The 17,627-nt window shown below is 34.0% G+C and overlaps 1 protein-coding gene across 1 annotated transcript in view; it reads left to right on the top strand.

Annotated features, from left to right (window-relative positions):
* The first annotated feature begins 1,027 nt into the window (after window positions 1-1,027).
* LOC131852471 (guanylate cyclase 32E-like) overlaps window positions 1,028-17,627 on the top strand; it is a 153,081-nt gene continuing 136,481 nt past the window's right edge. Inside the window, exon 1 of the mRNA XM_059203136.1 lies at window positions 1,028-1,555. Coding sequence (XP_059059119.1) covers window positions 1,028-1,555 — 528 coding nt within the window. The remainder of the gene's footprint in view (window positions 1,556-17,627) is intronic.

Below are 17,627 nucleotides of genomic sequence, written 5' to 3' on the forward strand. Positions count from 1 at the left end.
TTGTAAATGTAAACTTACAAGGATTATTTAAAAGAGCAACACACAAGTTTCTTGCTCGTTCTTCTTGTGATGAGACAGCTTTCCGAACGAGTGGTAGATAAAAAACAAATTGTTATGACTATTCCAAAGAGCTTAAATTAAGTTTATTTGAATAAATGATTTTCTATTCTATTCTATTCTATATACCGAACTGGACGGTAGGGAAAAAAATATAATGTAAAAACTCGACGTTCATAAGCGGCTAAAATGTCCTACATGAATAAATGATTTTTGAATTTCAATTTGAAATTGAAGTCGACGGATGCTAAGACTCAGCATCCATCGCCTCTACTCTTTGCGTTCGCTTATGCCATTAGAATCCTACTTTAACCCTGACGAACATAGGCGATAAAATACTTTTAAAAACACTAAATAATTAAAACTTCGATAATGTAACCTAACAAATCAAAAAACCCACCAAATCCTTCTTTCCTCCATCCTTTTTTTCTTACATTGCTTTTTAATCCTTCCTTTGTCACGGGGTATAGATAAAAGAAATTGGCATGCTACAGTTTTGTAGAAGAGATCAATATCGACGTGTGTATAAATGTGTATGTCAAAATTTATAATTTTTGGATTTTTTGTTAAATACTCGTGGTCGTAGATATATATTATAATTAAAACAGAAACATATAACGTTAATTTATTCTCTAATCGTACAAGTTCGTCTGGAAGGGATTATAGCTATATAACGACAGCTATTTAGCGATGAGTCCGCCTAACGTTACCTCTTTGTCTCTCTCGTTGTAATTATATATTTTATCTTTTTTACACAATAGATTATGTAACTCTATTTTCTGTGAGAGAAATAATGAGACCCTTGTCTTAATTCCATTTAATTTTGTCTGTAACCGACCTACATTTGGATTTTAGTAATACTACATTAAATATCTCGCGCCTGGTAATATATACTAATTTACATTAAATTTATTTTCCTTACAGAATACTACGATCTACATATTAACATCAACAATGAATTGAAACGAAAATGGCGCGTCGAATACCAATATATCTTCTAATATTGTTTCTAAACGGCATCGGCGCAAAACCTGCAAAAAACAACACCATTGATCATGCAAAAGTTGAAATCACTACAACGAATGATCTAGAAACAGATGCGAACTGTACAAATGCGATTAACGATAATATAAATGAAGAATATATTTTTAATGGAACAGAAATGGATATATTGAAATCTATAAAGAACACGGTTGACGATAATGGAACAGTACATCGTAGGAAGTGCGAGATTGTAAACATAACGAACACAGACGATATACGATATGCTAATACGAATATGCTAGACTCGGTTTACTTGAACAATATTTACTCGAGGGTGACTACGAATTTGATAGAGGAGAAAGTGTCGATTGATAAGATTGAAGCGAACGGTGTGAGTTTGTACGATTTGGTGAACAGTGACTGTGGTGGTGCGAAATTGTGTCCGAGTTTCAATGTCAACTGGACTGAGAAGACCATTACTATTGGATTTCTTGGAGCTTACGGATGGAGTCAGGTGAGTTGCATTTTAATTTTATTACTGAAAAGAAAGAATAAAATGACACTAATCTTAAATATAACAGAAAATTCTTTATTCAAATATAGTATACTCAATTTTAAGCAGTTTTTAATAGTCATATTTATTTTATGAATCTACCGCTTATTCGGAATTCTGTCACATCTCATGAAAAAACGAAAAAAACTGCTCTTTTAAATAATTATTGCAACTTTACATACAAATGGAACGTGTGAGTATAAACGACCAATTAGTAGAAATTCATTAGAGTTAAAAATTAAAGAATCAACGAAATTTTCAATAATTCCCTCTGTACCGTTTAAATATTGGTGAGTTGTGCTTGAAAGATAAAAGGCAAAAGTCCAATTAACATCAAAGTGAAATTGTTTGTCTCTTCACAAACATTGTGAATAAAGAATAAAAACATGTTATGAGTGACAGTAGATAATTAAAAATAAAGTATATTTTATTATTTCCGAATCCAGTTAGGAAAATGTATTATGTCATTAGGAATAATTTGTACTGTGTAATGTGTTTAATACAATTTATAATGTCATCAGACTGGGGAAAACTATAACTTACTAATATCGCGAAATAACTAAGTCATGATTTTATGGCACGTAGGTGTAGTGATTCAGATAGTACTCTTCCCAACGGTTTGGTTATCTTAATATGCAAACATTTGTGTTCATAAGCATGTATAACTGTTTATACCTCAGATTTTTACGCGGCAGTACATGAAATCAATTCATTACATTGAAATTTTTAATATTATTTAATATATTAAGTATTATGCAATATTAACTTGGGGAATATTTAGAGAAAATTCAATTTGCTTTTGTTAAACATATATAGTAGGGTTGGAGAGACGTCCTTATTGAGTGTCCGTCATTGAACAAAAAACAAAGGGTAGACAGTAATGACCTCCCGCGTGTTTATGTTGTACGGAAGAACAAAGGAGTCCTGGCGGTACAGTGCAGCACTGGGTGTTAAACATACATTTTAGACTATGAACCAAACATGATATTTTTACTTTCTACTTTTCCATGTGTCTTTAAGCAACAATTGCCTTACTAGCGGCAACAAAACTTTATTTTGAAAATCAATCAAGAAAGTACTTTATATGGTTATAGTTCAAAATTCAATTTTCGAAGATTAAATATCAGTATACGAAATACGATAATAATATACATACAATTCATGTGTAAAAAGGTCATCGACGAATCGACGGGCGAATCGACACATTTCAATGCGAATTGATTTGCTATCTCTACTATGTTTGGTTTAAATAATATAATAATAACGTTATATAATTCACACAACACCATCTAGTCCCATGCTAAGCTGAGGTTGCGTTATACTAGACAACTGATATATAAAGTAAAGGTAAAACGGTAAAGCATAGTTTTGTCCTGCGATACAACCTAACCTTAGTGCAGACCGTTGTAAATAAATACAATTGATCACTTGTTCTTGTTTCATTATTATAGATCAAGTTAAGTTTCTATGTTTGTAAAGTTGTATCTCATGTGAAATGTTTTTCTTGAAATAAATATTATAATCATTAGAAATACTTAGATACACTCATTTGAATATTCAGACACAGTATCCATAGATTGACCGATATAAACAATTATACTCATGAATACAAATGTTTGTATAGTGCGGAATTGAACCCTCGATCATCGGAAGTACAGCTGCATGCTAAACCGTTAGATCACCGCGATCCTCAATTTATGGCCGATTATGAATGGTTTAGGATCGGTAGCGATTATATAAATGTCGCAAAAACTGTAAAAATATAACGCAGATATAGTTACGCGGGTTAGAAAGTGAAATATTAAAAAAATGCTATACCTTTTTTTAATTCTACGATGGTGGCAAAGAAGCAAATGGGCCATCTGATGGTAAAGGTCACCGTCGCCTGAAATAATAGGGGTGACACGTGCGCGATGACAACCCTCAGGAAACCTTAATATACCCTTCTTTAAAATCCCATACTAGCCAAACTATAGCAGTTTCGCTAGTATGGGTTTTTTAACCAGCGAAGTCATTTTGGCAACTGTTCTACATTTATTTACAAATAGAAATAGAAATAGAAATAATCTTTATTCAAATAAACTCAACCCAAACACTTTTGAATAGTCATATTTTTATTCCGCTACTCATTCGGAATGCAGATCCATCACAGAAGAATGAGCAAGAAACTTGTGTGTTGCTCTTTTGAATAGATGTTTTTATTATTTAATATCTATATATTTTACCATTTATATGCCACTAGCTACTCGCCCCGGCTTCGCCCGGGTGTACATGTATTATATAAATATATAAACGTTCCTCTTGAATCACTATCTATTAAAAAAACTTGCTTCAAAATTCGTTGCGTAGTTTTAAAGATTTAAGCATACATAGGGACGGACAGATAGCGACAGATACTTTGTTTTATACTATGTAATAATAATATAATATAATAATAATTTATATTTATTACCACTGCTACCCAAACGTACGATTTCAGCACGGGGGAGAAATCCACTCTCTCCACGTACTTCACTACGCTGTGATAACTTCTAAACTTTTGTACCCAAGTTCTTAGAATTATAGGCATTACGATTTGCTCATGCGTTCGAAAATACGAGGGCTTATTACCAACTCTTAAGTTACTATAAAAATATTAAAATGTTCTTACATTTACATTCTTTGTATTCTCTACGTAGAAGTTTTGGTCACAATTAGAATTTTAGATGTACTGCAAACGACATACCAGCTGACGGCCCATCTAATTGTAAGTGGTATCCGCCTACCAAACAGCATCATCATATCATGTGACACCTCATCTGCTTGTCCTTTATCCCATTTATTTGTGGTCGGCGTAATATGTTTCCTCTTCCATTCCCTGTTCGCAGTCATCTCGTTATTTACTCCCTTTCTTATCATATCATCTTTCACACAGTCCATCCATCTCTTTTTCGATCTTCTTCTGTTCTTATAACATATCATGTGACACCTGTGATATGCATTCTTTTCGATGAGAAGGCCTGACTGAAAATCAGCACTGTGCAGCGTAAATTTTGGTTGTCAAATATGAAATAGAGTTACGTTTTGTGAGTTATCAATAATTTTTAACTCACCAATGTTAATATTGTCTAGGGAGAAAAGTTTCTTCATTTTTTCTTTTTACGGACCCTAAATTAGACTTGTAAACTAAATTACCCTCAGATGGCAGTATCAATTGTATTCTACAAATGATTGTTTTATAAAGTTTTCAACTTAAAGATTTTCGTTACTTTTTATTGTTCCTTCCTCCATTTTGGAGGGAACCTGCATGATTAGTCGTTTTTCTGGAAGAGTGGTCTTTAATATTGAAATTGAATTAATTTATTATGACGATGTTTTCACATTACATTTTTCGAATGTTTTGTGCCGTATTAAAATTTTCTAGTTAAATATATGTGGTTTACTTGATATTTTAAAATGAATTAAAAATATTTCTTCTTGAAAATGTCACACACAACTTCGTCTCTCCGTTCATATAATCCTGATGATTCATATTGAAACAGTTTTCATTGTTATGCTGTATGTTGATCTATTTCTTTATACCAAATAAGACATTTCATTCAGACATGATTCAACATTTCCTTATGTCAAATAAGACTGTTGCTGTATATCCTACTAGCTGTGCCCGTGGTTTCACCCGCCTTAAATTGCAATAAAAAATATAGCCTATATGTTATATATATACATGTTATATTATAAAGTTATATTAGTTTTTGTGAAAGACCTACTTTATCATCAAAATCCGTTCAGTGATAGAAGAAGATGCGCGGGTCAGGTAGTATCCCATAATTTTACTGCCTTATAACACACCTTATAAAGCAAGCTGTTTTGCGACTGAAATAGACAAATGTATTTCAGACGACTTTGTACAAAGTTACATCGTTAACTATTAAAGCAATACGAAATAAACCTAAGTCAGTTGATTTTCTATTCATTAATGAAACATGACCGCTTGTTTCGACTTATGAAGTGAATGCTATTACAACATCTTAATTCTCTTTGAAGCGGTACACTCATTGTTTTCCCAGTTTAAGTCTCTGCAGTATAATTTGCATTGTTTGAATATAATGGTGTAATAACCATCAACCTGTGACTCTGAATCACGATGGAGTTCTTAATGTGTAATACTGAGAACATTATATATAATCTAAATATATATAACTCAAAGGTGACTGACACTATGTCAGATCTATCAACGCACAGCCTAAACCACTGGACGGATCAGGCTGAAATTTGCCATGAAGGTAGATGATATGATGTAGGCGTCCGCTAAGAAAGGATTTCGATTTATTCTACCCCCAAGGGGATAAAATAGGGGATGAAAATTTATATGAAACTTCGGTCGGGCTGAGACTTTGCTTGCATAAAGCTACTATGACATAGTCATCCCCTAAGATTGTATTTTCTTAAATTTCACCCCTAAAGGGAGAAATTAACGCGAGCGAAGCCGCGAGCAAAAGTTAGTACAGTATAATTTTATTGACTCGTCTTGACACAGGAGAAAATACAAGTTACAATTTACACACTTTACAAAACTGAGTCAATTTGGAACTTAGTATTATGCTGGAAACGTTTCCAGTGCTGATTATCAGTTGGGTCCACAGTACGGACGGATATAAATTACAATTTAAAAAATATGAATATAAATCAGATGTTATACAAATATGTAATGATAGTCATTACATAGGTGTTAAACAAAGTCGCTGTCGCTGTCTGTCCGTCCCTATGTATGCTTAAATCTTTAAAATTACGCAATGAATTATGAAGCGGTCTTTTTAAATAGATAGAGTGATTCAAGAGGATGGTTTATATATATAATACATGTACACCCGTACGAAGCCGGGACGAGCTAGTATTAGATAAGAAAAAAGTATGTATAAAAAAATTTTCAAAATTATTTCGTAATAAAAATAGCCTTTAAAAACACGAACGAAAAGAAAAAATAAAAACATGTGATACAATGATACAATGATATGCAGCGTGCTAGTCAACCTACTGCTAGCAATGTAACCTGTAAAGTTTACCTACATGTGGTTCCCCCAGGAAACCATCATGTTAAATTCCTGGTAAATTCACTATGATGGGCCAACTGACCTGATATCATGTTCATCTTATCAGCATTCATTGGTGCCCGTATGACGTTAGGGCAGGCGGGTGCACAGTTCCATATCATGCATAACCACCGTCCCCATTCTCCTCCCGCTGCACCCTTGGTGCTGCACGTGGCGAGGTTTAAGACAAAAAAACATGAAGTCAATTTTAAGTCCAATACTTTAGTAGTTGTAGTTTCAGCTGAAAAGTGACTAGAAGCTGTACTAGCTACAATTAATTTATGAAACTAGTCCGGATATTGAAACTTCGAAATACCTTTGTGTTACCATTGTATGTAACTGCAAGGGTAAGAATTTGTCGGCACTCACGTTTTTCAATAACATTCTTAGAGATCTTCATGTGTTGCCATTTCGGAAGTCTAAGATCCTGAATGTCATATATCCTGTAATTTTACTATCATATCTCACACTTCAAATCAAAAGATATACTAAACACGCTGCATAGCGGCCAAAATACGCGATACTGAGTTACCTTCGTAGATGACTTATCCCAAAATCTACCTCTGGTAAACATTAATATAGATATTTATTATTTAATTTTGCTCAGATTATATCTGCTCCATAAACACAAGCAGTTGATTGTTTGTCCCGATTGTTCGTCTTCGTAAATCTGTCAATAATTAATCTCCGAATTCAGTTAGTTGCCACGGGACATCGCCCAAAGGCTATATTTATTAAATTATCGCTGAACAGTGATTTCTTAATTGTGTCTATGCTCAAAGGCTTTAGGAATCACGGATGTGTCTTGTACTGTTATTGAAGAGAGCTGGTCTAGCGGTTAAGTACATATCTTACTTCTTATGGTGGTAGATTCAATTTCTCGCAGGACACAAAATTTTTTATTCATGAGTATGATTGTTTGTATTAGTTTGTTATCTATGTATATTATGTATGTATTTATAAAGACAATTTTTTTCTAAGTATTTAAATATCAGTTGTCTAATATCCATAACACAAGCTCTGCTTAGCTTGGGATTAGATGGCGTTGTGTTGGCGCCTTGGTATTCCAAATATAAATAAATAAATATTATTTCAGTAATTCACAGTCGACCCGCTCCTAGGACTTTTAGAATAGCGTTGAAATATCTGAAGTTCTAAAATACTATTATCATGATAAATATCTCGTTTACATAAAAAATAAATGTAAATCTTAACCGTATGAGATCAACGTCCGAAATATTAACGAAATAATTTGTATCAAAAAAGAAGTCATGACTTTATATTAAATAAGTATTAGTTACAAAAACTAAAGAGGAAAATATATAAAATATGCTTACTGTTATTAATTCTGAGAAAGTTTCTAATATAACTAGTGACGTTAGGAGTTATTATACGGAAGTTGTAATGCTTCTAGTTTACGAAAGTTATGCCGCTATACGACACGCTGAACTCAACGTAATATTTCGAGTTTCAGAGCTATTTATATCAAAAATTCCATAGTTTATGGTGTATAAATATATCTATACCTCGTTGGTCTAGTGGTTTAGCACACCGCTTGGTTCCGATGATTGCGGGTTCCATTCCTCGCACAGTGCGCACATATTCATGAGCATGATTTCGGTCTGAGTGTTGTCTATATATATTATGTATGTATTTACAAAAGAAATATCTAACTATTTATATTAGTTGTCTAGTACCCATAACTCAAGCTCTGCTTAGCTTGGGACTAGATGGCGCTGTGTGAAATGTCCTAACACCAACTTCTCTACAGCTGTAACTAATTACTAATAATACATTCTCTCTATCTGGTAATGATTATCGAATCTCAATACAATGATGTCATGAACAGATTCCAGTAAATTTAAGCACAATTACTGTGATTCTCCTAAAGTTACAATTATTGTTATGATTTATTGCACAATTTGTAAAGGATGAAAGACTACTTAGTACAAATGGCTCGTTTTAGACAAATATTCTAAACTAGTTGAAACAGACTTTGATAATATATTAGATCTTAAATTAAGCTAATTTAATTAGATATTCTAGGCTTACAATCATACAGCAATTAATCTACCCACCTAATTTACAGAATCGAGTCAAATTATTGATTTATCTACGTAAATAATTTTAACCCGGGGTGTTTCTTTAATCAGATATAAACAGATAGCTCTTCCCGTGGGATTTTTCTGAAATCTTAATAGCTTATTTACTTTTGTCTTCCGAAAAGTCATGTTTTCATTCTAGAGCTACGGTTTGTGTGCTTTCGAGCGACAAAAAGTAATTCATATAATTAAAGTGAAGCTTAGTGGTTTGATTTTGCGACCCGCCTTGCATACTTATTTTTGTACTACAATGATAGCCGACAGCATTCAGTCTATTTGATGATAAATGGTTAATATAGCCTATGGACGCATGAAATACCAAAGGTGTATTAAGGGTCGACAGCACGTGGGTGTTGTCGCCCTTAAAATACTCAATTTTCTTGAAAAAGCCCTGTAGCTATAGACTCTAGAGAAAACCTCGGAAGAAAGTTCCTCTGAAACCGCACTATTCGAGACCACTTGGGTTCCAGCGTATGGAGAGGAATTACCAATAGTCGATGGTAACGAAAAAGCTCAAACCTACAGATTATGATGTCCATTGAGAATCGAATTCATAACATCGAATCCAGTTACTTAAACTTGTTGACATTTAGAACAACTGGCGCCCAACGTGGGACCATAAAATAGTATTATAAGTTTTGCTTGAAGTTGATTTGATATACGTTTTTATATGACTGGAATAGAAAATAAGTGAAAATAGTATTTGTTCAGACGTGGCTTCAGCCGTTTTTTTTACATGGAGTATATCTTCATGGAAACTTGCCCGCCACGGGGGACGCGAGTACTGTGAGACTCCTACTCATTAAAAACTTCAAGATGTAAGATGTACCTCATCCAACACCATATGCCAGAGTTGCGTGATTAAATGGACTCGACTCACTCTATGTGAGCTCCATCTATGGCCTACTCCATAGTGAGCCCTATATCTGCGGCCATTGGAACCCACCAGAGCTGACACTGATGCATTGTCGTTTTCGTTTTCGTATCCGAGAGCATTATGCCTCTGTATCCTGTAATTCTATTACAATATTTCATCCATCCTGTGCTGTAATTTACCAATTATATAAGCGAATGCAGAAAGCCTTCGTAAATTACGTTGTAGTGGCCTGTCATTTGCAGTATGTTATCACGCACAGAGAATAATGAACCTTAGCAACAGAGTTCAAACTTCCTCTTATCTCGTCACATCTGGTTGTTCTCACACAACGGTATATCCAGGGCCGTCTTTCACCTATTAGAGGCCCTGGGCATCTTAGGATAATAGGGCCCCTATGACCACAGTAATAAAGCACTATTATGTTAGAATAGACAGTCATTTTTGAACATGATTCTTTAGAGATGTATATGGGGATGCTCTACCGTCAAAACATACCAGGCAAAAATATTAAAAAAAAATTTTATGTGATGAGGGGTTCAACTTCATGGCTAGACATTTATAAAAAACAAAAACGAACAAATTGACTGTAGCTGGTAAGCATTTGTTAAGACTAATTTTCAGGTGAGAGTACAGTAGCTATCGATTATCGTTTGGTAATGGAGTAAGGACTAGACTAGATAAGGGTGCCCCAATCCATCGCGGGGCCCCGGGCACGTATCCAGTGGGAAAGAGGGACCTGGGTGTATCTATCCCATACAGTCACGCTACAGATTATATAAATCCCAAACGTATTGTGTATCTAAAAATATTCTTTTGAATCCACATCAAGGTCAGGCGCGTCAAGACGGAGAGACCAAAGTGACCGGCGAATACACAATCGAAATGCTACGTAATAAATGTAAATATAAAATCTAGTTTACTTTGCGCCAAATGGCGTACCTGCAGAACCCTGTCGCCATCTGACCTCGAGATTTATCCGGAATTTCCTTGTATTTGAATACCCGTGTTGTATAAGCCAAAGCGGAAGGTTTCGTAAAACTGTTTAGAATACGATATCTGATTTTTATATTGTATTAGGGATTATTTGAAATCTATACTAACACTAGCTTTGTCCCGCAGATTCTCTTGTTGTATAAGTTTACCATAGCAAACTGTAAAAAGTCGTCTCGTTTCTTGTTAAAAAGTTTCATCAATTTCAGTCGCAGCAGCTGTCTTCATAATCTGTGTTTCCGTTGTAAGATGCAATTTGACGACCTTGGTGGTGTTGGTTTAGAAGATCTCTTATTTCCGATGGTGCTTGTTCGATTCCTTGCACGATACAAACAATTGTATTTATGAGTATGATTGATTGTATGAGTTTGGGTGTTTTCTATGTAGATTATCTTTGCATTTACAAAAAAAAATATCGAAGTATTTATATCAGTTGTATAGTACGCATAACACATGCTCTGCTTAGCTTGTTATTCTAAATTAATACTCAATACTCAATATTCAAATATTTGTTGCATTCCATAATATTACAAAGAAAAATGATCATAATTGGTTCATAATTAGATTATTATTATTATTAGGCCACATTATAAATCAATGAAAATAAAAAATGATGTCAAAAGAAGAAAAAAAAATTGTGGTCTTTAACTATTAAAAAAAAAATACTTCAAAATCCGTTGCGTAGTTTTAGAGATTTAAGCATACATAGGGACGGATAGACAGCGACAGAGACTTTGTTTTATACTATGTAATGATAATGATATAAAATAATATTAGATATAAAATAATCGCATCATCACTCTGAGCTATTAGTAATTTGTATAATTACTTCTTTATCGATTAACGTTTCTTCTAAATATTTTCTGTCCAGTTCATAAATACTAATAGAAATAGATTATCAAAAGCACAATAATTATCTCAAATGCGATTTGTAATATATCTGTCAACTTCTTCCTTTAGTAACTCTCCAGATAACATAGATTTCAGTTCACGTTACGACTCCGCGACGAATATACGAGTCACTAATAAGTCATGTAGCACAATACCAAATAAACATACTAATGTACAATCTATACATATATATCAAAATTGGAGTGTCTGTCTGTAATATTGAAATAACCGGTTTCTACTACATGCATATGACATACACCAAAACAATTTTTGTCTATCTGTCTGTTCGTTCCGGCTAATCTCTGAAATGGCTGGACCGATTTTGACGGGACTTTTTTTGGCAGGTAACTGATGTAATAAGGAGTAACTTGGGCTACTTTTATTTTAGAAAAATAAATTTAAATTCCTCGTGGACGAATTCGCGGGTACAGCTAGTAAATAATATAATCATTGCACTTGTATAATATTCATTACCTAGATACTACAATAAACAGATAAATTATGTACAGGTACCTCATCATATCATACACAGTGGTGAGGTGATAATCACCGCTACAATTGGTTACGCTCCTTTATCTTTATATTTCGTAAGATTAGTAACGGCAAGTAAGTCTATTGTAAAAATAATACAGCAATAAGCCTATTTACAAGTACAATGGAGTCTTTCATTAAAATAAGATTAATTACTTGTATCTAAGAAGAAAGCTATTCATCAAGTTCGTAGCTTATTGAGAACACATGAAAAATTACCGGCCCGACGCCATTGACATTATAGATAGATAGATAGATAGAGATTTACTATATTTTTTATAGTGACAGATACATACATATAAATTTTATATTATGATGTTTATTTCATTGGTTGATGATGGTGTAAATTATAAGTATATTAAATGTCTAATTTCGACTATAATAATATATAACATTCAGTAAGACTGCATTAATGCATTCTCAATTTGACTACGGACTTTAACAATAAACAGAAGATTAATATAATATGTGTGTTATACATTTTTTTTTATTGGGTTGTTTGGGCTATTGTCAGATGTTTTTTTTATGAATGATAATGGAATAGTGCACCCGCCTGCGCTAACGGTTTACGCTGGCGGGGCACCAGTGGAGGATGATAAGATGAGCATGAGGTCAGGTCAGTTAGCCCATCGTGACAAATTCACCAGGAATTTATCACGATGGTTTCTAGGGGGAACCGCGTGGAGGTCAACCTGACATGGTACATTGCTAGCAATAAGATAATCAATCCACATTACTAACAATCCCCTTTCCCCCCTGCGCTAACGGTTTACGCTGGCGGGGCACCAGTGGAGGATGATAAGATGAGCATGAGGTCAGGTCAGTTAGCCCATCGTGACAAATTCACCAGGGCTAACGGTTTACGTTGGCTGGGCACCAGTGGAGGATGATAAAAGGAGCATGAGGTTAGGTCAGTTAGCCCATCGTGACAAATTCACCAGGAATGACACGATGTTTTCCAGGGTGAACCGCGTGGAGGTCGAACTGACATGGTACATTGCTAGCAATGGGGTTATCCATCCACATTACTAACAATCCGCTTCCAATAGACTTGACAATAGGGGTGTCAGATGTTTGTAGCACCTGTAGCACTGCGACCTACATAGATCTATTGTGCTCGTCCTTTTTCAAAGTTCGCTACCTAGACCCGTCAGGGACAAGAATTGAAGGATATTCTTAGGAGCGATGGTTTTTATCTCCTCGGGAAAGAGTGTAAACTTTCCAATGGAGATATTTCGTTTATGCATGAGTGGGCTACAACCACATAGGATGTGAAGCGGCGTTTCCTCTTCAGTTTGGCAGAATCTGCAGATTCTTGTCTTTGTGTTATACATAGTAGTGTATGTAATTTTTTTAATGATTTAATGTATTTTTATCTACAATTAAGAAAATTATTAGTATTCTATACTCCTTCCCTATTCAAACTATAAATGTGTGAAATTTAATACTCTTCGGCGCAATTTTAGTACAGTTTTTACTTCACGTATTAATATGTTTTTTATAAAATATATAAATTAAATTATATATTATATATATGTGGGATTATCGCGAGTGAGACTTGAAGAAAAGTCTTATAATATTTAATTATTTATTAACGTCTTAAAATCGTCTTACGTCGTTCTGTCAACCACTTCTTTTTTTTAAATAAAACTATAATAAAAATAAAATGCATAAATCCTCTTTCCATATATATATATACATAAAAGAATATTAGAGAGACAAACTTTTTAGTATTCACCGTGCGGGTGGCGGGTCCATCGTGTGGCAGAGAGGGAAACTTCGAGTTCGCGTTCCACATTTTTAAACCTATACCCGGGTCACAAGTCCGGTGAACTGCACCGGACTTGTGACCCGGGTATAGGTTTAAAAATGTGGAACGCTTAACGATTTTGCGTGTCTTTCTCTAGATCCGGCATTCCTACGGTGAATCCACGGAATGCTAAAAAGTTCATCGCAATGATTTTTTTTAACAACAATGCTATAATGCTTAGGTATCTATTCATATAAATAAAATTGGGTGTCTGTTAGTAATATTGAAATAACCTTTTTTTACTACATGGTAAAATAATATTTTTAACAATTTTTGTCTGTCTGTGTGTCTGCTTGTTCCGGCTAATCTCTGAAATGGCTGGACCGATATTGACGGGAGTTTTTTTGACAGGTAGCTAATGTAAAAAGGAGTAACTTAGGCTACTTATATTGTAGAAAAAAAAATATTATAGATAAATAAAGTTAAATTCCACGCGGACGAAGACGCGAGAACAGCTAGTGTAATATATATATGTGACTGGAGCAGTGTTTCTAAATTCTCTCACTCTCATGTATTTAAAAATGAATATATATTTTTGTAATTATGTACAAGGTCTTTTGAAAATAATAAGAAATGAGTTTCTTATCAGTTCTTCTTCGTTCGAAAGCATTCTCAACTGACGGTAAATTTGACATATCATAAATCACTAAATAGACTTAGATGAATAAGAATATTTTGATTTCATGTGCATGTTCCTCACATCGTCCACAGTTAATATTGCCTGTATACCCCATCTGGCAAATCCAGTCGTGAAGGTATATTTAAAATTCCATTCCTCTTGTTCATTTTTAATAGAATAAATAATAAGTTGATATTAATATTTTCAACTGATTATTTGACCTTGAAATAACTGAAGTGAGAAAAAAAAAGGCAAAGAAAAAGGGCAAAGAAATGGCATAATCAAATGTTATTACTACGGCATGCGGCTGAATGAGACTTTCTTATTTCTGAAATTAAAAAACGTCAATTTTCCGTCTTTCGTTTCATAAATAACTAAAAGGCCAAGATTCGTTGTACTTTAGACTAATTTTAATTATAAATTTCCCGTTCCCATGGGAAATTTAGCAGGTTATTAATAATACTTATAAATGAAAATGCGACTCTGTGTAAAAAGTTCATCGACTACTTTTCGAGTTTTGCATACGTACGAACTGAAATTTAATTTTATAATTAACTAACGACCCATCCCGGCTTCGCATGGATGCATTACGAATCTTTGAATTTATCGGCTTATGTATGTATCTATACATATAAATAAAATTGGAGTGTCTGTTTGTAATTTTGAAATAACCGTTTTTTACTACTTGTATATGTATATAAATGTGGTACATACACCAAAATAATATTTTTTTACAATTTTTGTCTGTCTGTTTGTTCCGGCTAATCTCTGAAATGGCTGGGCCGATTTTGACGGGACTTTTTTGGCAGGTAGCTAATATAATAAGTAGTAACTTAGGCTAATTTTATTTTAGAAACATTATTTTATTTTAGAAAAATAAAGTATAATTCCAAGCGGACGAAGTCGCAGGTACAGCTAGTTATACATATAAACTTTCCTCTTGAATCACTCTATCCATTGCTAAAACTGCATTAATATCCGTTGCGTAATTTAAAAGATATAAAAGCGAACCGACTGTGGCAGCGTCTTTGTTTTATACTGTGTAAAGATATTAACAAATAGCAAATAGAAATGGCATTTAAATGTATTACAAAGTACGATAAACGATTTCTTTTAAAAGAAGCATGTAATTGAGTTCTATTCAAAGGCATTATATCTGCATATAATACGGGAAGTTACGAACGGTTTACTGAAAGCGGCCGTACCCAGTCGTGACTTGCGAATGACAAGGGTTCCTTTTCACTTTTTGGGAACGGTATTCTAAAAATGTAATGGATTTAAAATGAGTATACTGTGAGTCAGTGGTTACCCAAAGATAATCCCCATAGTCCTGAGTTCGAATTGTCTCAAATTCGAAAAAATATTGTGTCATTTTATATTACTTAGTTTTTACTCTGCTGTGCCAAGGATTCCTTTTCACTTTTTGGGAACGGTATTCTAAAAATATAATGGAATTAAAATGATTATACTGTGACTCAGTGGTTACCCAAAGATAATTCTCATAGTTCTAAGTTCGAATTTTCCCAAATTCGAAAAAAAAAATATCATTTTATATTACTTAGTCTTTACTCTGCTGTGTCAAGAATTACTTTTCACTTTTTAGGAACAGTATTCTAAAAATATAATGGAATTAAAATGAGTATACTGTGACCGGCTGACTACCCCAATATAATTCCCATAGTCGTGAGATCGAATTTAGAAAAAAATATATAAAAAGACAAAAATTAAAAATAACAAATACCCTTTATTCTTTTGTGCCTTAGGTTCTTAGACTGCAGGTATCTAAGATGCTAAGACACAGAAGAATAAAGGTACCTAAGACAAGTCCCTCGCCATTCAAATATGGCTAGCGAAGTGTCGTTGTATAGTGTGTGTCGTGTCGTGTCGCGAAGTGAAATTTCGTACACAATGTATATTTTGTACGGCGTTGTACTATTCTATTGAGAAGTAGACAACCTGATAAAATTGATAATAACTAACAATTGACATTAACCTTAAAGTTATAGTCCATATGGTCTATTATTATTAACAAAAAAAAAGCTTGTGAGGTTACAGTTCCTGAACCCACTCTTGGATTCGCAGCTGAAGTTCAGTAGGTTCCAAATATTAAAGAAGATTAAGAATTTTTTTTGGACTACTCTAATGCTGTTGGCGAGTGCAGATGGTACTCAGAATCTGCGGAAGGAACTTATGGAGCGGCTGAAAACAACTCCCACCGGACGGATACGACTTTAGTTTGAGAGTTGCAATCTTTGTTTAATTATAACATTGTCAGCGCTATGAATTTTAAGTTAAATATTTTTTACAAAACTTAACTTGGGATTAGATGCCCCTGTGCGTTCCTGCATTGCCTACAGTCATAGTCAGGTAGTCGAAGCCGCGTGTAAATGTAAGTAGCAGACATCAAATTAATCATGTATTAAAACCACACAAGATCAACTCCCGCCTGACGGATACAACTTTAGTCTGAGGGCACCGCTAGGGCTTCGAATCTCGGCTCAGGCCGTTGTAATTTGGATCCCCGTTTGAATTGGTCGGGGGGTTGATCGGAGTGGAAGGTTAAGGTAGTTTAATCAGTATATAAGAAATCAGGTGGCAATAATAAAAACAGTCAATCGATATGCAAGCCGTTTATTCAAATTTTCTCTTGGTGCCAACTCCAGCGCGTAACTCACTAACTTTCTGAAACAATTACCCCTTTTTAAGAAGAAGGGTAGTCGTTTCATTCCTATCCTCTAATAACGGAACGTAGAATACTTAAAATAGTTTTAGAAAATAACATAATTAATTAGCATTTCCTTGTTGTACTTTGTATCATTATTACATTTTTATAATATAAATAAGTTATGAAATAAACACGAATGTCTCTAATCTAACTGATTGTAAGATGGCGCTGTATAGTCAGTACAATACTTGAATAGTTTCCTATTCAATTATTTCATAAAGATAATATATAGACATATAAATTATTTCTTACAAGTATAAAAGGTTTTAAGCGGAAGGAAATTCGTTTGCGGAAGGAAAACATGGCCGTCAAATATTGCGTTAACACGACGCCGCCCCTGACTACTCCCTGAAAAATTGCAGTCTTGAAGATTATAATTACAGAACCAGAACACCGACGACTGGCATGACTCGAATATC

The sequence above is a fragment of the Achroia grisella genome, unplaced genomic scaffold (assembly GCF_030625045.1).
Source record: "Achroia grisella isolate CSIRO2021 unplaced genomic scaffold, CSIRO_AGI_Agris_v1 utg853, whole genome shotgun sequence".
Classification (NCBI taxonomy): Eukaryota; Metazoa; Arthropoda; class Insecta; order Lepidoptera; family Pyralidae; genus Achroia; species Achroia grisella.